The 22,095-nt window shown below is 42.1% G+C and overlaps 2 protein-coding genes across 3 annotated transcripts in view; one reads left to right on the top strand and one right to left on the bottom strand.

Moving 5' to 3' along the window:
* Nucleotides 1–13,321, top strand: part of nprl3 (NPR3-like, GATOR1 complex subunit) — a 35,638-nt gene extending 22,317 nt beyond the window's left edge. The window contains exons 3-16 of one of the 2 annotated variants that reach the window (XM_030088735.1): nucleotides 582–824; nucleotides 1,956–2,025; nucleotides 3,116–3,154; nucleotides 3,893–4,025; nucleotides 5,081–5,155; nucleotides 6,142–6,295; nucleotides 6,420–6,498; nucleotides 6,584–6,721; nucleotides 8,795–8,951; nucleotides 9,097–9,203; nucleotides 9,299–9,428; nucleotides 10,282–10,471; nucleotides 10,565–10,757; nucleotides 13,016–13,321. In XM_030088735.1, coding sequence (XP_029944595.1) covers nucleotides 629–824; nucleotides 1,956–2,025; nucleotides 3,116–3,154; nucleotides 3,893–4,025; nucleotides 5,081–5,155; nucleotides 6,142–6,295; nucleotides 6,420–6,498; nucleotides 6,584–6,721; nucleotides 8,795–8,951; nucleotides 9,097–9,203; nucleotides 9,299–9,428; nucleotides 10,282–10,471; nucleotides 10,565–10,757; nucleotides 13,016–13,181 — 1,827 coding nt within the window. In that variant the 5' untranslated portion in view covers nucleotides 582–628 and the 3' untranslated portion in view covers nucleotides 13,182–13,321. Of the gene's footprint in view, nucleotides 1–444; nucleotides 825–1,955; nucleotides 2,026–3,115; nucleotides 3,155–3,892; nucleotides 4,026–5,080; nucleotides 5,156–6,141; nucleotides 6,296–6,419; nucleotides 6,499–6,583; nucleotides 6,722–8,794; nucleotides 8,952–9,096; nucleotides 9,204–9,298; nucleotides 9,429–10,281; nucleotides 10,472–10,564; nucleotides 10,758–13,015 lie in introns of those variants that run through there. The other variant, XM_030088736.1, reaches the window with a different exon arrangement.
* A 236-nt stretch (nucleotides 13,322–13,557) lies between these two features.
* Nucleotides 13,558–15,353, bottom strand: mpg (N-methylpurine DNA glycosylase). Its single transcript, XM_030088738.1, has 3 exons — nucleotides 15,049–15,353; nucleotides 14,489–14,693; nucleotides 13,558–14,337 (listed from the first exon to the last, which is right to left on the bottom strand). The coding sequence occupies exons 1-3, from the start codon at nucleotides 15,256–15,258 to the stop codon at nucleotides 13,889–13,891; spliced, it is 864 nt and encodes a 287-aa protein (XP_029944598.1). The 5' UTR covers nucleotides 15,259–15,353; the 3' UTR covers nucleotides 13,558–13,888.
* Nucleotides 15,354–22,095: the final 6,742 nt, after the last annotated feature.

Raw genomic sequence — 22,095 nt, 5'->3', positions numbered from 1 at the left:
TGAACGCATAGTGTGGTTTTGAACACAGGAGAACTGGTTTTGAGGTGACAGTTTGATTTTGACAGAAATGTCTAAGGTTTTGTGAATGTAGTGTGGATTTTTGGATTTGTGTTTAAGGTTTTGAGAAAATGGATGGAGGTTTCAAGAAATGTGTTTTAACAATTGTGAAAAACTGTAATTTCTGACTGTGCTGCTGGAAAAGTCAAATAAAAGTATATTTTGGGTTTTGCATTATTTTTGGTGATAGCATTTCACCCGTAAAACCCGTTTCCATTGCTAAAGCAGCTCTCATAAAATGTTTGCATTTTTTTTGCGAAAGTCATTCAGAATATTGTTTTGATCATTTTGATTGTTGTGGATCGTGGTGGTTGTCGTTGAGCGTCCCAGTCGGAACTGACGTTCTTATTCCTTGTTGCGATGGGACACCTTTAAAAGTAACGCAAAACAGTGTAGTGGGTAATGAATGTGCGCGAGGACAGATTTAACTGCAGAGTGGGCATTAGTGAACTTTTTATTTGTCTAAAGTCGGCTTATGGGATACATTGACACTGCTGGGAGCTTCTGTTGATGTCGAGCGACAGTTTGCCGTGCTGTCGTAGAGTAGCGGGCAGTTAGCAGGAATGCTAACATGATGCTAAACCCAGCCGCCGGGTTACCAGAGGACCGTAAATCCGCGTACACTCAGTCCCAGGGCAGCGGCTACCGAGGCGGCGACAAAACCAGCCCCATCAGCGTGATCCTGGTCAGCTCTGGCAGCAGAGGGAACAAACTACTGTTTCGGTATCCTTTCCAGAGAGTCGCTGACCGGCCGTCGTCTCTCTCAGGTGAGGACAGCATTAGCAGTGCAGCACAGGCACCCACGAAAAGAGCCACACACACACACACAGTAGGCAGTTCATATAGAAACACCCAATTATGTACGTCAAGACATTACAATAATGTGTTAATCAACAACCATCCACTAAAACGCATTCAGTAAAATGAGTTCATGGACGGTATGGACTGAAACTCCATGTTTTGAAAATATGATTACGTGACATTCAGCAGGTGATGCTTCATTAATATACAGGAGGAACATTGATAATAATCTGGACCCATTGGTCCAGATTGTTATTTTGAATGTAAAAGGGATTCAGATGGTCACATTGTTCTTCAGACATCAATGTTCCTCCTGCATATTAATGAAATTGTTCCTCTGTTGCCCTCAGATAATGTCTTTCACGTAAATGCTCCAATTTGTTCTCCTTAAACTGCAGACCCAGACCCTTTTGAAGCATTTTTACCTCTGACAGTGAAGGAATCCCCAGCTTGAAATATGTTTTTAACTCATCTGTCATCACAGATATGAAATAACAAGCAAATCCATGGTGCACAACTATGAGTCCATTGCTGATTCCACATGGAGTCCATCCCAATACATTCTAGGAACAGATGAAAAGTAAAATCAGTTCGTTTTGGTTAGTGCCTCCATCCTCAGGTTCATTGATACCAATACAAGCACAGCTGTCTAAGAGGCAGATGTCCAACTGCTCAGAGGTCCTGCACGCAGATACGGAGAGGAGAGCTCCGCTTTCATGTCTTTCACAAGTCCTTTAATAGTTGTTCAACTTGAAAGCCTGGAAGCATCACCTGCTGAATGTCACGTAATCATATTTTCAAAACATGGAGTTCCAGTCCATTGCAGATAAAATCAGATGCTGTATTGTGATCTGGCATAATGGTTCAGATGACATAACAAAAACAGTCCTGAGTGTTACAGCAGCATGTCTTGACCTCTCCAGTAAATCAAAATGTAACAAGTATCCTCATAAACTATTACCACTCGGGCCTCCATATCAAATCAATTGTTTTGTGATTTTTGACTTGTAGAGCACCTCTGTGGATTGCTTTTTTGTTCTTTCTTTCTTTTTTTTTTTGGTGACAATGACTAACTTTTACTCATGTTTTTCCATCAGCAAAACAACGAAGTCCGTATGCACTGAACACAGCCGGGGACGGTCTTGACGACCAAGATGGCGATTCAAGGTATTTTCACGTTTCCTTTACGATGCATCAGTAAATTGTCCTTTAACTCATTCCAAGTGAGCCTCTTGTGTCCATTATGTTTTTCTCCCCTTTGCTTTTATGATTTCTTTTGTCTCTCCAGTAACTACAGGTTTATTAAGCGTCAGGCTGCAAATGACAAGGATTGTTATAAATCCAAATAATGCGCGAGTCACAAATATCATGTTGCAGTCTGAACACTGTTCAAGCACCTGTGAATATGTTTTTATTTTCTGAGTTGGTGTGAAATAAAAAGCTTGGTTTCTGTTGAAGTCCATCAACTTTTCTTGGATAAACACTGAATAGAATTTTTTTAAAAAAGAGCTTTTCAAAATAATGTGATCAGTGATTCAGCTCACTGATGTCCTCAAAACATGTTAAGCATTGTAACTGAAATATAATTAAAACGTCTTCAATAGTTGATCATGTTATCATTTCTTATGACAGCTACGTTTGAATTAATATACTCAATGAAATATAAATATTAATATTGGAATAGTAAACAAATGACTTTTCTCAAGGTTTCTACTGTAGCAACATAAACGGTCTCACTAATCAAAATTTTTCTGACTTTGTCGGCTAAACGTGTGACAGCTAAACCTTTGAATGAGTTTTGATTTCTATTTCTAACCAGGCACGCTTAAGGACGATGCACTCTTCAATCAGCATTTTAAAGTATCGGTGATGAGTAGACTTGAAAACTGCAGACTGGTATCTTTGTTTAACAACAGGTTCCTTATATAAGGAACTTATTAATGGCGTGACATTTTATTTTTGTCTGTGTTAAACTTGGCAGCAGCTTGAAGTCATGCAGGAGCAGCTTGATGATCTTCACTGTGCGGTTGTTTGCATGCAGGGTGGAACTTAACATGCCTTTACAGCGGCTTTGTCCAGGCTCGTGCATCAGCGTAAAGTTTGTCAGAGCTTGAGATAATTCAGGTCTTCACAAAATTCCATGTTTGTCGGGGTCATCTTGATGTCCATTTTTCTGCATTTAGCCCAACTTTGTGTTGCATTTTCCCTTTTTGTTTGCTTTTTTTCTTCTTTTTTTGTGGCCCAATTCCCATTTCAGAGAACAATCTCCACTAACTGATGAACAGTTGGTAGCAGGGTAAGAGCAAAATCATTCTACACCACCTTTCCTTTGCTTAGATCACCCCTGTCTTTATTTCCCCCCCGCCTTTTTTCCTGTTTTGTGACCTGTATGGATCTCCAACCCTAATCTCAATCAAGTCCTTGTACGCAATTCGCAGTGGATGAATTTGTTAAAGACTTCAGAGAAAACCCGATAAGTTTGAATGTATTAATTAAGGGTTAATTCACACCGATTACTTCGAGCATGTAGTGTCAGTGTTAGAGAACAAAATTCAAACCATTCACCGAGCACAATGAAGCAGCAACAACTTGATCGGTTCAGTCTGTGGTGGTGGAGTAAGTCCATAATGTGTTTAATTTGTTTCTGCAATTTAACACTTGACTTTGAATCCCTTTGATTGCAGCATGAGTTTCTTATGTGAAACCAGCATGAGTCTGTCACGTTCTCCATTGACACACAGATTTCACTCTCTTTCTGCAAGCAGGACTCCTCCTACTCCCCCTCCTCCTCCTCCTCCTCCTCCTCCCCCGCCCTCCCCCTCCTCCTCCTCCTCCTCATCCTCATCTTTTCTCCTCTCCAGTAGCCACACGAGCTTTGTTAATCGTACTGTGAACGATGAAATACATTACAGGCACATGCATCTGTTTAATGCAACCCCCCCTTTCGTAGAGAAAGTGAAACAAGCTGAGCTAATTTGAACCTCCCGGCGCTCTGCAGCAGCCTCCTCACTCAGACTGCCCTCCTCTCTCCAAGGTTCTCAGACATCATCCTCGCCACCATCCTGGCCACCAAGTCCGACATGTGCGGGAAGAAATTCGAGTTGAAGATCGACAACGTTCGCTTTGTGGGCCACCCGACGCTCCTTCAGCATCCCCCCATCATTCAGGTATGAGGAGGAGCATCAGCAATGCTGTGTGTCCTCTTCAGATTCTGGGTCGCACTTCCTCCCCCTCCTGGTGGGAAAAAGTAGTTCCTCTCAGCAACATGTGCTCTATTTCCATTTTAGCCATTTATTTGATTAAGAATCTGAACTCAAACTCTCTACATTAAACTAAACAACATATTGGCTTCAAAAAGGATCACATTCTTGCTTTTTTTTTGTCTTTAATATCTCACGATTAATCATTCTTAATTAAAAAAGTTTTTTGTATGAATTATTGAAAAATATTAAACAATATTAAAGCAAAAACCTTTCTGTTAAAAACATGATCCAGATCACATGGAGCATATTGTAGTGAAAAACACACAGAAAAAGACCTAAATGTGAAGTTGTTGCTTCCATCTGTGCTTATAAGATTGTTCATTTTTGCCAACATCTGTGGAAAAATATTTTGAAGGCACTGATGAAGCTTGATGAAAAGCAACTTGGCTCTGGATTTGGTCAGAACTTCAGCAGCGCCTCCTACTGGTGGCTGTTTGTACTGAATTATTTCACAGAGGAGCACGTGTGACATTACATGAAATGTAATGCATCAACATGTACTGTTGAAATTATTGTAGATTTCAGATCTCACCTTTATCACTATAATTTGAAGGATCTGTTTAATATATAAGTATATTAAATAGGTGGAATAGTTCTCTGGTTGAACAGTCAACATGGTGAAATTCACAACAAAACATTAAAGCTGTTTAGTTCTCTTTTTTAAAATATGAATTTCCTGTTTCTCTCTGAAAACTGAATATTGAAGTTTTTTTTAGCTGTTTGAACAAACTCAGACATTTGATGGAAGCCTGGGAGTTTTATGTTTTTATTACTTGGAATATTTTTTTAAATCCAAGATTAACAATATAGATCATTTCTGTCATTTACACTGAAATAACTGGACTATATATGTGTCTTTCTTGTTTTGTGCTTTAAAATGTGAGTCACATCTTAAAGGAACATGATACTCTGAAAGCTGAAATTAGTATTTTTTTATTTTTTTATATTTTTTTGTGCAGGTTTCAAAAACAGATCCTTCACCGAAGAGAGAAGTGCCGACAATGATCCTCTTCAATGTGGTGTTTGCACTGCGGGTACGAAAGGTTTCTGTGACTCATCAAATAGCACCGTTTGACGTTTTAATTCTGTTTTAGTCGGGCGAGCGGCCGGTGGGTGGGACTGCTAGATGTGGTGTTAATCTGTGTTTTCTGGGAGGGGTGTGTGAGGGTGATAGACTGTATCTGCGAGTTCATGGAACTCAGGGGGGGAGGAGCGGGCGAATTAACTCTGCTTAATCATGGTGCCGGGCGAGGCCCGGCCCATGCTGAGTCACTCTACCCTGGAAGGCAGCTGAGAAACAAGAAAAGTGCTCGGTCATGGTTCGTCAGCGATATCTGCCCGGCAACAGCCCTGCTCATGCCGTGGAAAGTTACAAAACAACAACAGTCCCCATCAGCTCAGTAGTTAAATACTGATCACTTCTGCTTTTTATTTTATTTTATTAGTTATTTGTTCACGTTGCCAATTTAAATTATAGAACAAAATGATATAAATGTCAATTCATTTCCAGAATTCTGACAAGCTGTTTTATTTATACAGTTAAAATACTACATTGTTCAATAAAACATGTTTTGTGCCTTTATAAATCTGCAGTGATCTGTAAATTATAATGCACGTGTAAATGATGAACGATGTATTGTCGAAATTGCACTTTTTTTTAAAGAAGTGTCATATACTTTTCATAAAATTCTTTGCAAAAAGTTTGGTGAATTAAAGTGAACATTTTCCTAACGTACTTATACGTATTTGCACTAAAACAAAGGAAAGTAGTTGAATTCGCCATCATTCATCGTTCCACTTGAGGTCATTTTGACATGCATGTGGCTCCAGAACTAAAATGAGTTTGACACCATGAAGCTAGAGATTATCTAAATTATCTAATAATGATAAAAACACAAGACGGTTGTGGTAAAGACGTATCGGACAGGAAGCCACATCTGAATCCTCTGATGTTATTGTACATCGAATGAGGTTATCCATTAGAGTTGTAATGTCTTGTTTGATTGATTCGCTCCCGCAGGCAAACGCGGATCCTTCCGTCATCAGCTGCATGCACAACCTGTCGCGCCGCATCGCCATCGCCCTGCAGCACGAGGAGCGCCGCTGCCAGTACCTGACCGGAGAGGCCAAAGTCATGCTGGCGGTCCAGGAGGAGATCACCACCATGACTGAGAGTGAGCTGCCACAGCTGCACACACTCTCTGGGCTTATTAAAGCAGAACTGTGTTTTTCTGTGTTGAGTTTATCCATATAGGAAAATACGGCGACAGTTTTGACTGTTTCTTCTGGCGTCCACAGATGGAAGCCCGCAGTCCCCGTTCAGACAAATCCTTCAGGGGTGTAAACTGGCTCGAGACCTGAAGGAGGCTTACGACTGGTGCGTGATTGAAGAATCACATTCGTTTGACTGATTTCTTCCGTTATATTACCCATATCCTGATATGTGCGTTGGTGTTTTTCAGCCTTTGCACAACTGGAGTGGTGCGACTACATATCAACAGCTGGCTGGAGGTCAGCTTCTGTTTACCACACAAGATCCACCGGATTGGTGGAAACTATATTCCCCCCGAGGCGTTGGAGCGCAGCCTCAAAGCCATACGGTACCTTTCCATGAGCACTGGTTTGATTGTACATCAGAATGGGAAGCATGTATGTAATTTTATTTGAAGTTTCTCTCCCAAGCTGGTACATACAAGTGTTCAGTACAGTGTTCATGTGCTTCAGTGTTATCTCTTGTTTACCTCCAGTGAGGTTGTCTCTCAGCTGTGTATGATCAGCTGAAGCAGTTTCTTTGCGCTGTACTGCCACCTATTGACCCCTAACTATTACAGATTCATGGAAAAATCAGCTGATTCTGTACTCACAAGCTACACACTACCTGAACTAGTTTTAAACATTTAATTTGTGATTACTTTTTAAGCAAAAAATGAAAGAAAACAACATTTCTTTTTTTTTCTTTTTTTTTTCAATATTTTATTTTATTTTATTTTATTTATTTATTTATTTATTTTTTTTTTATTTTTTTATCCAATTTCAAACATACAGCAGTTACTCAGAACACAAAGGGGGATACACATACACATAGTTAAAACAAAAAGTACAAATTAGCACTGCAATATGTCAGCCAGCATAAGACAAAAACAAAACAGTCAGCGTGAGGGGAATCCCTTAAGCAAGTAAGATGATTTCGATGGGCCTATAAATGTCAAATACAGGTTCCAGGTGGAATAAAAATCATCAGATGAGGAAGTGAACATACAAGTAATGAATTCACTAGGAATACATTCCATTATAAGATTATGCCAAGTTCTCTTGGTAGGAGCTGAGTCTTTGATCCAAAAACACAAAATGTTTTTCCTGGCAGCAAAAGTCATCAAATTAAACAGTCGTTTGTGCTGCTTAGAATGAATACGAGGGTCCGGAAGGCCGAGTAGAAGATGTTTGGGATCCAGGGGTATTATGATATTAAATATAAAAGACAAGTCTTTCACCACACCAGACCAATAATTCTGCATTTTGACACAGGACCACACGCAATGGAAATAGTCACCAACCTCAGATTTGCATTTCCAACACAGCGGAGAAAAATTTGAGCCCATCTTATTTTTAAGAACAGGTGTTATGTGTATACGATGCAAGATCCTAAATTGAATTGACTTAGTTCGATTACAGATGGATATTTTGGAAGCTTTTTCCCAAACATCATACCAAACCTCTGGATCAATTAATATTCCCATATCCTTTTCCCAATCTAGTTTTACAGACATGGAGACTGGGGGAGTAGTAGAGACTATCGTTTTATAAAATATTGAAATTGACTTCTTACCACTGTGGGAGCAGAGTAAGTTTTCCACCACAGATTTATTAATTTATTTATTAATTTTCTGCCACCGGTGATAAAATGTCTGAGTTGTAAATATCTAAAAAAATCTGTTTTCTGAAGGCCAAATTTTTGCTGTAGCTGAACAAATGGTAATACTTCTTGGTTTACAAACAGGTCACCTAGTTTTGTGACCCCCTTGTTTACCCAAAGTTTAAAGCCGTCATCTTTACAGCCGGGAAGGAAGTCAGGATTATCTACAATTGGAACCAGAGAGGACGTAATATTACTGCGACCTTCCAACTTACGAATCATTTTCCAAGCTTTAACAGTATTTATGGAAATTGGGTTGGAACACAGTTCTTTAAACTGATTGTCACAAAACAACATTTCTGAAACATTATTTTTTTTTTTTAGGTATTGTACTTTTCATCTATATTGATTGATTAATTTAACAAAATTAATCAATAAATGAAAAATAGCTTCATCTTATGAACATTATATCTACATTCGGAAAAATTTTCACAGTTTTAATTTTAAAATAATAATGTAGAAGAAAAACCCATCTTAGAAGTCCAGAGCGGCTAAAAAAACTGAAGATTTCTGTGGGCTCTACTGGCACCTAGTGGCTCAGTACATTATATATTCTTTTAGAAGTTTATATTCTAGAATTCTTTTGAAGCTGTACAGACAAATGAAGAAGTAGATCAGCTCTAAAAAATCACGTGCATAAATATAGATTTTTATTGGAATCATGTTTTATTCTCTGATACTAAAGTGCCAGTCTGAGCTCTGACAGGGTCTTAATGTGTGGACTGACTCACACGGTGTTGTTGTGCACGTGTTGCTGCAGACCATATCACGCCCTGCTGCTGCTGGAGAGCGAGAAGGCGCTGCTCAGCCAGCTCCCTCTGGACTGCTCCCCCGCCATGGTGCGCCTCATCAAGACCTGCTCGGCGGTGAAGAACCTGCAGCAGCTCGCTCAGGACGCCGATCTGGCCTTGCTTCAGGTGCTCTGTCTGCGTTCAGCAAGTTGTCTTGACATCAGGTCATTGGTTACTGCTGTGTTGCTGCCATCTAGTGGACGAAATGTGTCATGAAACTCTTTTGTTTTGTGCATTTGGATCATGACCGCTTGTCTACTTTCTTCCTCAGATCTTTCAGATTGCGGCTCACTTGGTTTACTGGGGCAAGGCGATCATCATCTACCCTCTGTGTGAGAACAACGTCTACATGCTCTCCCCTCACGCCAACATCTCGCTGTGAGTAGCCGCGGTGGACGCCGGCCAGTTGGCCGTTCCAGCCGCTGAAGAGCCGCGTGTCGTTTCAGTGATGAATGTCGCTTCTCCTCGAACAGATACTCCCCGGCAGCAAAGCAGTTTGCTCAGCAGTTCCCGGGTCACGATCTGCCCTCCATGTTAGCCAAGTTCTCACTGCCTGTCTCGCTGGCGGAGTTCAGGAACCCTCTGGAAGCTCCGGCGCAGGAGGTGAGGTTAAAGCAAACAGGATCTGTGAGACCATCTTTACTACATATCAAACATTCTTCCATGAATGCTTTAGGGGAACACTTTCACACCGCCACATTGGATTCTGTGTCAGATGTGATTCAAGTGTAGACTTTCAGCTTTTATGGGGATTTAAATCAGGTTAAATGTGTATAAATTTATCTTTTAAACCTGTTGAGTCGCTGGATCCAGCAGGGAGGAAACATGCAGCATGCACGGAGTTTGATCAGTGTGAAACTGACACTTGAATTTTAATTTCTACCTACAAAGCGCCACTTGGTTTTTAGCAGACTGTGAAACCTTTTTCAGGGTATTTACCTCAGTGTTGTAGATAGGAGCTGTTGAGAACATTGACTTTTTTCTTTTCTTTTTTTTTTTTTTTCCATTAAATATGGAGCAACCTCGAGATGATCTGTCTGGAGATTCCCATTGGTTTTACTCTGGGTTTTTTAGTTGTTTGTAAAGAAAGTGAGCTATTTTGCAAACAGTTTGCGACTTCAATTTCTAAGGCTATGATAGTACTAATATAATAACCTGACTAGAGATGAGTTAAATAATATCAACATGTTAAATAGTGCTTTAAATAATCGCGGTGTATTTTAGGAGCAGGAACATTCTGCGGATCCGTGTTGTTTTGGTGGAGCCGTTGCTCATGAATCATGCATGAGAAAAGGACATCAGCTCCGGAGTCTGCACCCTCAATATTTCATGAGAACAAGAACAGAGCCGCGGCTCGTTCCAGCGGCTCTATTTTCAGCTTCTCGCGCCATTTCGCCGCTGATCAGGACCTCAGGCGACCCCGGTCAGTCAGTCTCGCCCCGTCTCCCCCCGCCAGGCCCAGCTGATCCAGATGGTGGTGTGGATGCTCCAGCACCGCCTGCTGATCCAGCTGCACACGTACGTCTGCCTGCTGGTGCCGCCCAGCGAGGACGAGCCGGGGCTGAGGGACGACGACCCCCCGCTGGCCGCCCGGGTGGGCGGCCGCAGCCTCAGCACCCCCAGCGCTCTCAGCTTCGGCTCACCCAGTGCGTCCCTCCTCCCTCCGCCCTCCGCCGCTCTCACAGGTGTTGACAAGTTGATGCATAATCTATGAACACGTGTCTTCCTCTCGCGCGCAGCCAGCAGCGACGACATGACCTTAACTAGTCCCAGCATGGATAACTCCAGCGCCGAGCTGCTGCCCGGCGGAGACTCGCCGCTCAACAGGAGAATGACGGAGACGCTGCTCGCCAGCCTGTCGGAGCACGAGAGGCAGGTTATTCTCAACATCCCCGCCGCACAGAATCCAGAGGACCTGCGGATGTTCGCCAGGTAAAAACAAACCAGGAGGATGGCGTCAATGCTTTATGCGTCATGTATGATTAGCAGTTATTTTGACAATTGCTGTTACTTCCTGACATGTTCACAAGGGTCACGTTAAAATGACATGGAGGACAGAGTTTGTTTTTAATCCCAGCTCTTTTAGCCTCCATTAGCTAATGTCAGAACAAACCTCTGCATGTCTTCTAACATCTACATCAGGGGTGTTGGAGCTCTTCAGAAAGCCTCCCAGAGCAGTAAAGTCCAGATGACATCAGCAGGAAATATTGTTTCATTCATGAATGCATTTTCCTTTTACTTTCTGAGATGAAATCCTGATTAAATGAAATAATGTGAGTCCAAAAAACAATTAATTTAAAGTTGAATTTATTACAAAGGGAAAAAATGAATGATAATAACAAAAAAAACTTCAAATGTAAGCATTGCAGACTAGAGGTGTCCCCGACTAAGAATTTCCATAGTCGAATCGGATTTGTCCGATCCTGCCAATAGTCGACTGATAGTCGAATCTCACATCTTGTTTTGGGGGTGGGGTGGGGGGAGCGTGCCTACACTGGGCGTCACGGGAAATCTGGGCACCTATGCCTATACAGCCGACCCTGATTGCACTAATAATTATAAACAATTGAAATTTTTTGGCAAAACAATTTCTCACATTATCTGCTCAAATTAAATGCAGTAGGCTTAATTGCACTGTGTCGGTCCGTTTCGCAGCGCAACATCCATGCAAAAACAAACACTAAATTAAATAGAATTAGCCTTTTAGATAAATAAAAATAATAATATAATAATAACCTAAAATATTACAATCAAACGAAATAAAAGTCGGCATTAAAAATGAGAATTGAGTAACAGAACCGTCTTTTATTAGCCCAATGATCTGGCTACTTACCCGTTTAAGGCGGAAAGCCATGTTGTTGTGAAGTGATATGAAAGGACACAACTTGCATTTGACTTTTTTTGGATCATCTTTGACTTGGTCTGAAGTTCTGTTTTGGGGTTTTTTCCGACATTTTGAGACTTTTAAAGTTCAGCCAAATCACCACCGAGATGCTGCTCTGTGACGGAGCTCTGAGCAAAATCGGATTGTGCCACTCACCATGGTGGTTGATTCACAAACACTAAATAGATAGAATATTGAATAAAACTACAAGTTAAGTAAATTTTTCCACAGTGTATTTGATAGGTTAACATGTATATAAAATAGGCTTTATATCATGTTTATTTGGAAAAAAACAAGCAATTCTATGTAAAATCAGTCATTCAGCACCCCCATACAGCTATAATGGAATGGTTCTTGTTTAATAACCACATTTTTTCGATGCTTCGACTGCGTGATTGGTAGTCGAATCAGGCCCCTTCGAACGAATCGTCGAATCGTCGACTATCTGAGGACACCCCTATTGCAGACTGAATCTAAAGTGTTGCATAAGGATTACAAAACATCTTAATATCTTTTAATAGGATCCATCATTTCAGACGAAAGCATTAGTTCAAGTTGGACAGAACATTTTATGGTGTTTGTGTTGAGCAGTTCAAGTCTTATTTTGGCGGGGGCTCATTGTCACACACTTCATTAAAATCCGATTTACGGCATATGTCACCTGACTGCAATTACTCTTTGTTTTATGCATTATTGCAATACCCCATGATGCATTTCTAACTCCTGTTATAGGCCACTTTTTAACATTTATTCATTGAATATTGTAGCAATTTGAAATAGTTTAGATGCTCATTTTTTAAAACATGAGAATACAGGAAGTGTACAGCCTCTGTTTGCCGTTTCTGGGTCACCTGTGGTTGACATGTGGATATCTGTCTCTCTGAGATGGAGTTGTTATCAGACCCACGCTGCGGCACGCAATAAATTTTGCCTCGATCACTGCCGCCGTGCCGTCTGTGACGGCCCGTTAGCAGATGGGAAGTCTTACCGCGACTCCGGTTATAAATCTCCGCTAATGCATTGTCTCTCCGGGATGAGGAAGATGTTTTCACAATGCCTCAGAAAGTCACTTTAATTGCTCTCACAGATTGTAATTGGGAAAATACGGGCAGGAAGAGACTGTTTGCCAGCTGTTAGCAGAATTTATATTGGGGATAGAAGCGGGAGAGCGTGACAGTGTGGTAATAAGTGCATCGCGCTCCCTGCTGGGCAGTAATGACACGTGTCTCACGCCTGATTTGCGCTTCCAGTCACAGAGCTGGAACTCCAGCTCTCAATCCGTCTCCGCCTTGTGACTGTTTTCCAGGCTGCTGCACTATTTCCGGGGACATCACCACCTGGAAGAGATCATGTACAACGAGAACATGAGGCGCTCGCAGCTCAAGACGCTGTTCGACAAGTTCCGCAGCGTCCTGGTGGTGACCAACCACGAAGATCCCATCATTTCAATCTTTCAGTCTCCCATGGAGTAGCGGAGACGGCGTCAGAACTCACTAACTGGAGAGAATGTGTCAGCGTGGGCGACCTGCAGCGAGCTGCCAGCCTCTGCTCAGACACCGACTGATGTGATTCTAAAATGTTTGTTTACAGGTATTAAATTATTTGGTTCATATTGAACACGTCTTAATGGCTCACTGTGAATGTTGGCGGGATTGTTGTGGCTTTCTCCTCGGCCCAGATGTGCTGGATCATGTGCGCCGTCCTCAAAGGGGCACAGCGAGTAATGATCATTCCAGACCTCCAGAGAAATCCCAAAGGTGGGAAGAGACTGACGGCAAGAGAGAGAGGAGTCTAAACATCAGACGGGCTGATCCGAACATCTGTGAAATCACTTACAGACAGAATTCCCCCAGTGTGAATGTTTAATAAAAAATACGGGTGAAAAAACACAAACTAGCATGAAGAGATACAGTCCTGAATTTTATCATGTGAGGTACTAATAAATGCATCTCGGTGGAGCGGTTTTAAATGCTGATGGTTTTCTTTCAAGTGCAGCTTGGCTCAGAATTTCAGTGTTTCTTTAAATAAACTGCAGCTCACAATTTGGAAGAGAGACATAAAACAGTTGGATTTCAGTCAGACATGGAGTTTTTTCCTAAATCCGAGTTCCTAGAAACCCTCCAAATTATGCAAATGTGATCCAATAATGGCCTTCATTTCATGTTTGTTGTTTATGTAACTAAACGATGTTCCCACAACACGGAGTGGTTTCAGTACTTTGGACGTTTTGCCGTCCAGTGTCCTTCATTTCATTTCCAGACTGTTTCTCTGCCTCTTTGTTCACGACGCTGACGCAGGGATGCCCGCGAAGGTAGAAGCGCCACGGCTTCTTCGCCCACTCTCCGTGGGACTCGATCCCGACGCGCGGCGCCGACACCACGTCCCGGGGTCCGGCCGGCCCTGCGTCCGGGTCCGTCTCCAGCCACACCTCGGGATCCGAGGCCAGGTCTCGCCGGTCGAAGCGGCGGGGTATGTCCAGCGCCTGGCACAGTTTGGACGGGCCGTTGCAGAGCTGCTTGTCCTTCAGCTGGGGGGACCCCTCTTTGCGTCTGGCCGCCCTCAGCTGCCTCATGACGGGCTGACCCTGCAGGGGCTCCAGCGAGCGCAGCAGCACGGCAGCTCCCTCCCCTGGGCATCAACACACACATCATGCATCAGTCAGCACGGCGCCACTCTGTCGCTCTCCTTTTGACCTTCATCCAATGATGATGAGTGTGTCAAACCGAAACAGGCTTTCCAGAGTGGTTTCATTACTGGTTTGTCTCTTTGGAGCGTTTACCTTCACTGGACACGTTCATGCAGAGGTAAATGCCGTAGATGGGATACACGTAGATGGTGCCTGGCTTCATAAACATGGCAGTGTTCCTCTCAGTGCGTTTCCCTCCGGCTGAGTGGGAGGCCTTGTCCTCCCCGCCGAGGTACGCCTCGGTTTCCACGATTCTCCCCCTCAGCTCAGTGCCATCCACACACCGCCGGACCAACACCTGCAGGATGGAAGAGAGAGACGAGAGGATGAACAAAAAGTAAGAAGAGTGATAAGTAACACAAACTCAGAAAAACAGGAGAAGATTACTGATTACTGGTTAACATTAAATCAATAACTGTTACTAAACATCTGTAATGTCTGAGCAACGGTTCGTTATTTGTGATTTATCAACGATCCAGCAAAATTTATTATGGAGTCTTGAAATGGGTTCTTCCAGTAAAGGAACAAAAGTTGTAATCCAAAGGAGGGTTCATTTCTCAACTTTAGCTAAACACTGAAACATCCAGATATTTTAGATCCATGGGACATAAACAGATGTATTTAAAAATAACAGCATTTGGAGACAGATTTACCTTTCCAAGAAATGCTTTAGCTAAAGTGATGCAGGGTTGGTTGAAGAAGTCCTGCCCCAGTCTGAGGTGAGGGTCCCCCGCGGCCTCACCTGGAGCAGCGTTGCCCCCCACAGGGGCAACAGGGGGCTCCTTCTGCCCCAGGAGGGCAACTTTAGCTTTCAAGCGGCTGCTGAGCGTTTCTGTCTGCAGCTTTCTCTTCCTACCCGCCATAACCTGCAAATACCAGGTTAGTTTAATATCTACTGCGGTATCACAGTGTCTTTACATACACAACAGCGTGTACTATGTGATAAAGCAGCCGCTCGCGCTGTATACCGGAAGTACTCTATTGTTTTGTTTTTCTTAAAGGGGCCGCGCACATTTTCCACTCTTACTGAATACATGAGAAACAGATTAATACATTATGATTATATGAATGCAAAAATATTTTTTTAAATGCAACCACTTGTGAAGAAAATTACATTTTAACTTAATTAAAATCTTTAATATGAGTACATCATATAGTACAGCTAGTATAGTTATAGTACTGACCCTAAATACTAACCCCTTCACATGAACAGAAATATTGCATTTGTTTCTTTGCTTGTTTTTTTCACTTTAGAAAAACCGGAGGACTTCAAGTCTGCTAATATGTGTTGTCATCAGACAAGTTAATCACTCTCACACTGTATTATATGGTGATGTGATGGCTGCTGTTTAACAGCTTGTCCTAGGAAGGAACACACACCCTTTGAATTGGTTTCTGGAGTCTCAATTTCTAAACTATTTGAGTTTTTACACCATGCAACAAAGAGCCGATGGAACCGTCCACATCAGAGCATGAGTGTCAAAGTCAATGAACTCTAAAATATTTAACTGAAATTACAAGGATATTCCTTAAGTGTTTGTATTTATTAAAAACAAAATCTAACATGATTAACCTCACCTCATAGCATCATGTATTCAAATTCTGGTCGGGGCCTTTCTTATAGATAAAGCAGTGTAGAAGATAAATAAATGAATGGGATATTTCAAAATTTAATAGTTCATAAATTTAGATTATTTTCCTATAGTTAAAAAAAATCTCAATAAAATTTTGGCAAGTCACTGAAATGCTTCAATAGACTGGAAAAAAAAGACAATTACCTTAACAATTATATTGTCATGTTTTGAGATACATCTGTTCCCTCTCTGTATATTGCTCTACAATAAACAAAAATAACTAAATGAACATTGCAACAGCAAAAAAGATGAAAGTCAATCTAAAACATGTTTTTAAACCCCATCAAAGTTAAAGTCCCTACTTGACAGTAATGTTCTCTAATTTTCATTCATTTCTAAATGAAAGTCACATACTTGCCAGTGCCAAGCTTCTCTGCGGCTTAACCTCACAGCAGTGGCATTGTTGTTGTGTAAAAGCACAGAACCTGTGCCCTTTTCCTGCTGTTGTCTTATCTTTTCAGCTTCATTTGGATAATCACAGGTTATAAATAGAGCCCCCGCGTTCTCTGCTGCTTGTGCCCAGGAAGTGGATGGCGCCAGTTTGGCCCCGAGCGCCGTGGGTCCATGTGGCTCAGCGGAGGGCTAACAGTGTGTGACATGCCTGTGACACAAGCGATAACTTACAGAGGGGAGCTTTGCTGAAACAGCTAATTGTCCCCAGAAGAGTGAGGTTATTTCTGAAGTTGATGTGATTATGATACCCAGGGCTGAATTAGATTAAAACATGGATGTAAAACATTAAAAAAACATTGTCATACTAGTGTAGCTGTGAGTATAATTAATGCACAGGATGGAACAATGCACAGAACATTTGTCATTTACAGCTCATTTCTTCGTTGCAACAATGTTATATTGTCTTGCTCAAATAAATCAATGTTTTCCAAGTATTTTTTAAACCAATGATAAATAGTAACTTGAGGCCTTTCTTGTGTGTAAAGCGGTGTGATTGACCTGCTGAGCGAGGATAAGTTCCAGACAGAAATCTGCTGAGCATGTTCAGTGGTTGTTGACTTTGTCATGGTTGGTGGTCCAGCGGGAGCCATTGTTTGTCGTGACTTTGTTTCTTCGGTCTGTCAGCGGCGGACTGCGCCGGCCCGGCCGAGCCCCTGATAAACTCGCAGTCTCATTCTGGATGACTTTCAGCTTCAGCAGCCGCCTCAGCAGTGGCGATGGCGAGCGGAGCCTCCAAGACTCAGCAGTGTGTGCAGATGGAGAGGCAGAACGCCACCTGGCCTAAAAATACCGTAGAGCGTGAGTCAGAGAATCCCATCAAGAATTTGAATTGATCTGCTGTGTCTGGAGGATGTACTTGGCGCTTCTCTGTGGAGTTGGGATACTCTGGTCCACTTCCACAGTTCAAAAACATTCTTTTGAGGTTAATTTGTGACTCTGTGCTGCCTGAGAGTGTGTCTCTGAGTGTTTGCACTTTAATTCACCTGTCCAGAGTGCACCCTGCCTTCTCATCATTAACTGGATCGGCTCCAGCTCGTGACACTGAACTGGACGAAGTGGTATAGATAAACTGATACACTTGTTCTTTGTTCGATTCAAGTTGTAATTCGCTGTCATTACAGTGGATTGTTGTCCAGTTAATCTCATGCTTATTCATTCTATAATTTCCCATACGATACTGAATACATCCAGAATTTGACTCAGAGATCAAACCTTCTGTTTACACTTTTGTTCCCAGCAAAGTTCATTCATTAAAATGCTTTATGTCTTGCTTATGAAAAATAAAAGTAGAAAGTAGATAATGCTTTAAATAGATTTTGAGATGTCAACCTAAAATCCTGTATTTAATACATGGTTATATTGACATGACTTTAAAAATATGATTTTGTTTAAATCTCTTTTGACAAATTGACGTTATTCTGCAACATATCTGTAATGCTTCCTGTGATTAACAAGTTCATTTGAAGCTGTGTTTTTAAAAGACATAAAGAAGGAGCCGTTCACACCATGCTCTGTTTGTTTTTTCAAACCATTACAGTCATTTCCTGCAGCGATGAGTCAGTCATGGGTGTCAACACATACTTTTTCACATACTGCATGCAAACAAAGCAAGTAGTAGCACGGCCGCCCTTTACGAGAGTTTTGTGACTGTCACGGTCAACGTTTCATCTCTTTTATACGAGATTCATGATTTAATAGAAAAAAGAACACCCACTATGTTTGCTGATGTAAATAATCGCAACATTCTTTAAGTGGTAGTGTGTCACACATGAGGAAACATCTTGTCTTACAATGTATTAAAATTATGAGTGTCATAAATGACAGTTTTTTTTATGTTAATGTTTGCAATCCTTACATGTTTGTTTGGACATTATAACACACTTGTCAAGTGCAAATGTATCAACATACAAATGCAAACCATTTCCTTTCTCTAATGAGGCTGTATAAATCAGTAGGACCATAACTTCACATAATATTTGTTTAAAAGAGCTTCATCGTGGCTTTAAGTTAGAAAATAAGTAATCTATCTTAACGGAGAAGTGAATCTGCTGACGTTTCTCTCATACGAGAACTGGAAGTGATGAAACCTTGTGGCCATATGCATCTTCGACTTGTGATGAGATTAATTATTAATTGAAGCAGATTAATCATTCATGTGCTCCTTTTCTTGTTTGCTGCAGAGGTGTGGCGTTTGCAGCGCAGGTGGCCGGGCTCTCGCTGCGAAACGGAAGCATGAGGATTACTGAACGGGAGTTCGACCATCACACCTGCACCCGAAAAACATGCTGCTGGAACAAAACAGTAGTTTTTTTCAACATGTATAATCTCGTGTTTTCAGTTTTTAACATTCATAAACACCAGTTGTGGACGTCTGTTAAAGTGTGGTTCGACTGGAGAGGCTCAGTCTCCACCGATTCAGCAGAGAGACTCTCACACTCTCACACTCAACAGTTTTTAACCTCTAAGTCTCTGCGGCAAAATGTTAGAGCCGATTACAGCTGGAGGGTTGTTTGAGTAAATCATTACAAGACAAAAAAAACTTCCGGCAGTTTGGGTTATTGATCGGACCCGCAGTAGAAGCTCCAGCAACCCCACCTCTCACCTCCTCCCCTCCCTGACCTTTCGCTGCTGCCTCTAATAACCGTTTTCTTGTCTCGGTTCACACCTGTAGCCCTCAGAGGGAACAACCACTGAGTCAGACAGACAGAGGAAAGGCACTCTGCCTGATTTTTATTGGTGTTATCTCAAAGAAAACAGGCCGCACAAAATGGCCACACAGCAAAAAAAAAAAAAAAAAAACCCAACAAGGCTTTCTCAGTTTCTGAAACAGCCCGTTTCCTCTCCAATTGGTTTGTCATTGACCGGAAAGCAGGGAGCTCTAGTTCCAGCTCTGCTCAGCGCCATCATGTAGTAAACAAAACCCTGAATTAAGTCTCGTTTCACAGCAAAATTGAATGTATATCCTCCTGGAACAGAAAGTTCAAAGTCGTAATCAATGCTAACTGAATTTTTTGGAGTAAAATCTATAGATCCAGGCAGGCAGCCTTTACATTGGTGGATTGGAGGGAACAACATGCAGCCTGCTGGATGCAGGAAATCATGTCGGCCATGTACAAGCTCCAGAACCGACCTCCTCTCGGCTGGAGGAGAGGAAGCTGTTTATGGAGCGTCTGACAGCGTCCTTTTGGTTAAACATTAGCCTTGCACTCAACCCTTTTATCTGTGCCTGATTGATGGGCCTTCGGGGGATTTTGAGTGCTCCGACAGGTTCTGCGTCGCTTCCTAATTGTTGCCTTTGACCCAACTTCAACCCCCCTCGGTCTCGGGAGGGACTTCGCCATTAATTACCATGACTCCATGGTATATCAATCAGGGGCTCCCAGCGGGCCACTAAACCATCCTTTACACTGTCAAGTACCAGTAAAATCCTCGATAAACTCATCCGCGTGGTGGGAATACCATCTTCTGCCTAATTTAGGGGGAATGTCTCTCGATTACCTTGTTTTGGAACATGGCGATCAGTCACGCTTGTGCCAACGAGACCCGTGGGGGCGAGGCGGTGAGGAAAGCCGAGATCAGAGGCGGCGGTTGGACTTCCCTGCTTTAAGTCTGCTGTATATTTTGGTTTTCAGTCACATTTGAATGGAGTGAACTCTGTTAATGCAGCTGATTGCTTAAAAAAATAAGATGAGTATTGCAGATGACTTGTACGGGAAGAAGTGAGGAGGAGGAGGAGGAGGAGGAGGAAGAGTTATAAAACCTGGAAACCACCCGGTTATATCTTCTGCTCTTTGAAAGCTTTGGTATTGAAGGATGTTGATCATGGAAAAGTGCTTCAATTGAAAGACCCCCAAACAAAACACCACACACCACAATACTGAGCAATGTTGTGCTCGTAAAACACAAGACTGGCTTTTGAAAAACTGCTGTTTTCTGGACTTTCTGGTCGTTTTACAGCAGTGAACAGTTTTATTATGTTTTCTACGACTAAGAAACACTGTTTGCCTCTTTCCACTGCGTCTGAAGAGAATGCCAGAATAAAGAAAACTATTCGAACTACAAACAAAAACCTGCTCCATGTAATATCTTCCATTAGCTCATTAGCAGCATGAAGGGAGCGACTATTTTCAACGGAGATCGTTTTAACACAAGTGGCGAAACAAAGCAGCTATGAGGGAGATATTTCCACCGGTGCCCTGAAACCCCATCTGAAGGAAAAGCGTGCGCTCGGTGCCCCTTGTCAGCACCTCGGGAGCTTTGCGCTCGCTAACATCCATCTGTCTCCTGCAGAATACTCCCAGTCGGGTCTGAGCTTTCAGTGAAATCAGGCTGGAATGTGGCTGTGATGGTGTTTTCATTAGATGGAGGTGAAGAAGAAAAAAACCTGCCGCCGGAGGGGAGCTCTGTGCACTCAGAGTAAGCCTTCCTTTTCAGTGTACAGCATGTCATATTTTGATCTTAAATCATTCAAAGTTGCTTTAAAATCATAAACAGAATGGGGTGTTGGGGTCGGCAGTGTATCCCGCCCTCACCCGCGGTAAGCTGTGATTGGCTCCGGCACCCTGCGACCCCGAGGGGGATTAAGATGGATCGATGTAGTTTCAATATGCATATTGTGCTGCAGCGGAGAGCAGGAATTCACAAACAAATCCATGTAATTCTACTTCACACCAAAAGATTGTGTGTTAATATATAACGTAGATATAGCCAACTGAACATCTTTAGATTACACAGACAGCGCTCGTGTTTGGTCTCGGCCTTCTTCGGCGATATCCATATCAGCAGACCCGAATCCCGGGCACATACGACACCAGCGTGGCGCGCCGTGTACAAAGCCTCGCTGAGCTGCGGCGAATGTGTGAGATTTACGGCTAATAGTCAGTTTCAGTGCTCCAGCGATGAGGCATGGCTGGGATCCACTCCTCTTGGATGGCGTGCCACGTCAGGACTCCCGTTGTGTCATGTGGCAACAAAGCCAACTCTGTCCAGAAGAAGGCCGACAGGCAGAGAAATTCCGAGGTTTGCGTAACACTTTTGTCACGGTACTTTGCACGAAATAAAGACAACAACTTCATAAGATACTTGTAAGCAGAAATGTATGAGAATCAGCGGTTTTAGGTCCAAAAGTGTAATTGTTGTGAGAAAATTTAACTGAATTTAGTATGAAAGGATCAAATAAACATGTTTATTTAAAAAAAAAGTGCAAGCATAAAGGAGGGTTGATAAAATTTCACGCTCTGGTGATGTCTGTAATCCAGTCACAACACATTAATTTTGCTTTGTTACATTTTGTTTATTATAATCCAGTCTGTGGATGCAATACTCTGCTGCAATTAGGGATAAACGTCTTTTTCAATTTAGACAGGAATTTCAGCTTTACATCTTTGTGCCAAATGTTTGCTGTACTGTAAATTTGTATAAGACCTGAAAAGGTCATGTTATCCTCCAGCACAGTTTTACGTGAGTTTTCAAAGATTGTGAGGGTTTACTTATCATAAGCACAGTTCAGTTTTGCTAAAATATTAATCAAACATTTAGAATTATATGTTCAAACTCACAGGAAAAATTGACTACTGCTCGTAAAATCAAAAAAATGCATTGGATTTAATATTA

This window comes from Salarias fasciatus, chromosome 4 (genome assembly GCF_902148845.1).
Source record: "Salarias fasciatus chromosome 4, fSalaFa1.1, whole genome shotgun sequence".
NCBI classification, from domain to species: Eukaryota; Metazoa; Chordata; class Actinopteri; order Blenniiformes; family Blenniidae; genus Salarias; species Salarias fasciatus.
This window is presented reverse-complemented; position numbering and strand designations above follow the sequence as displayed.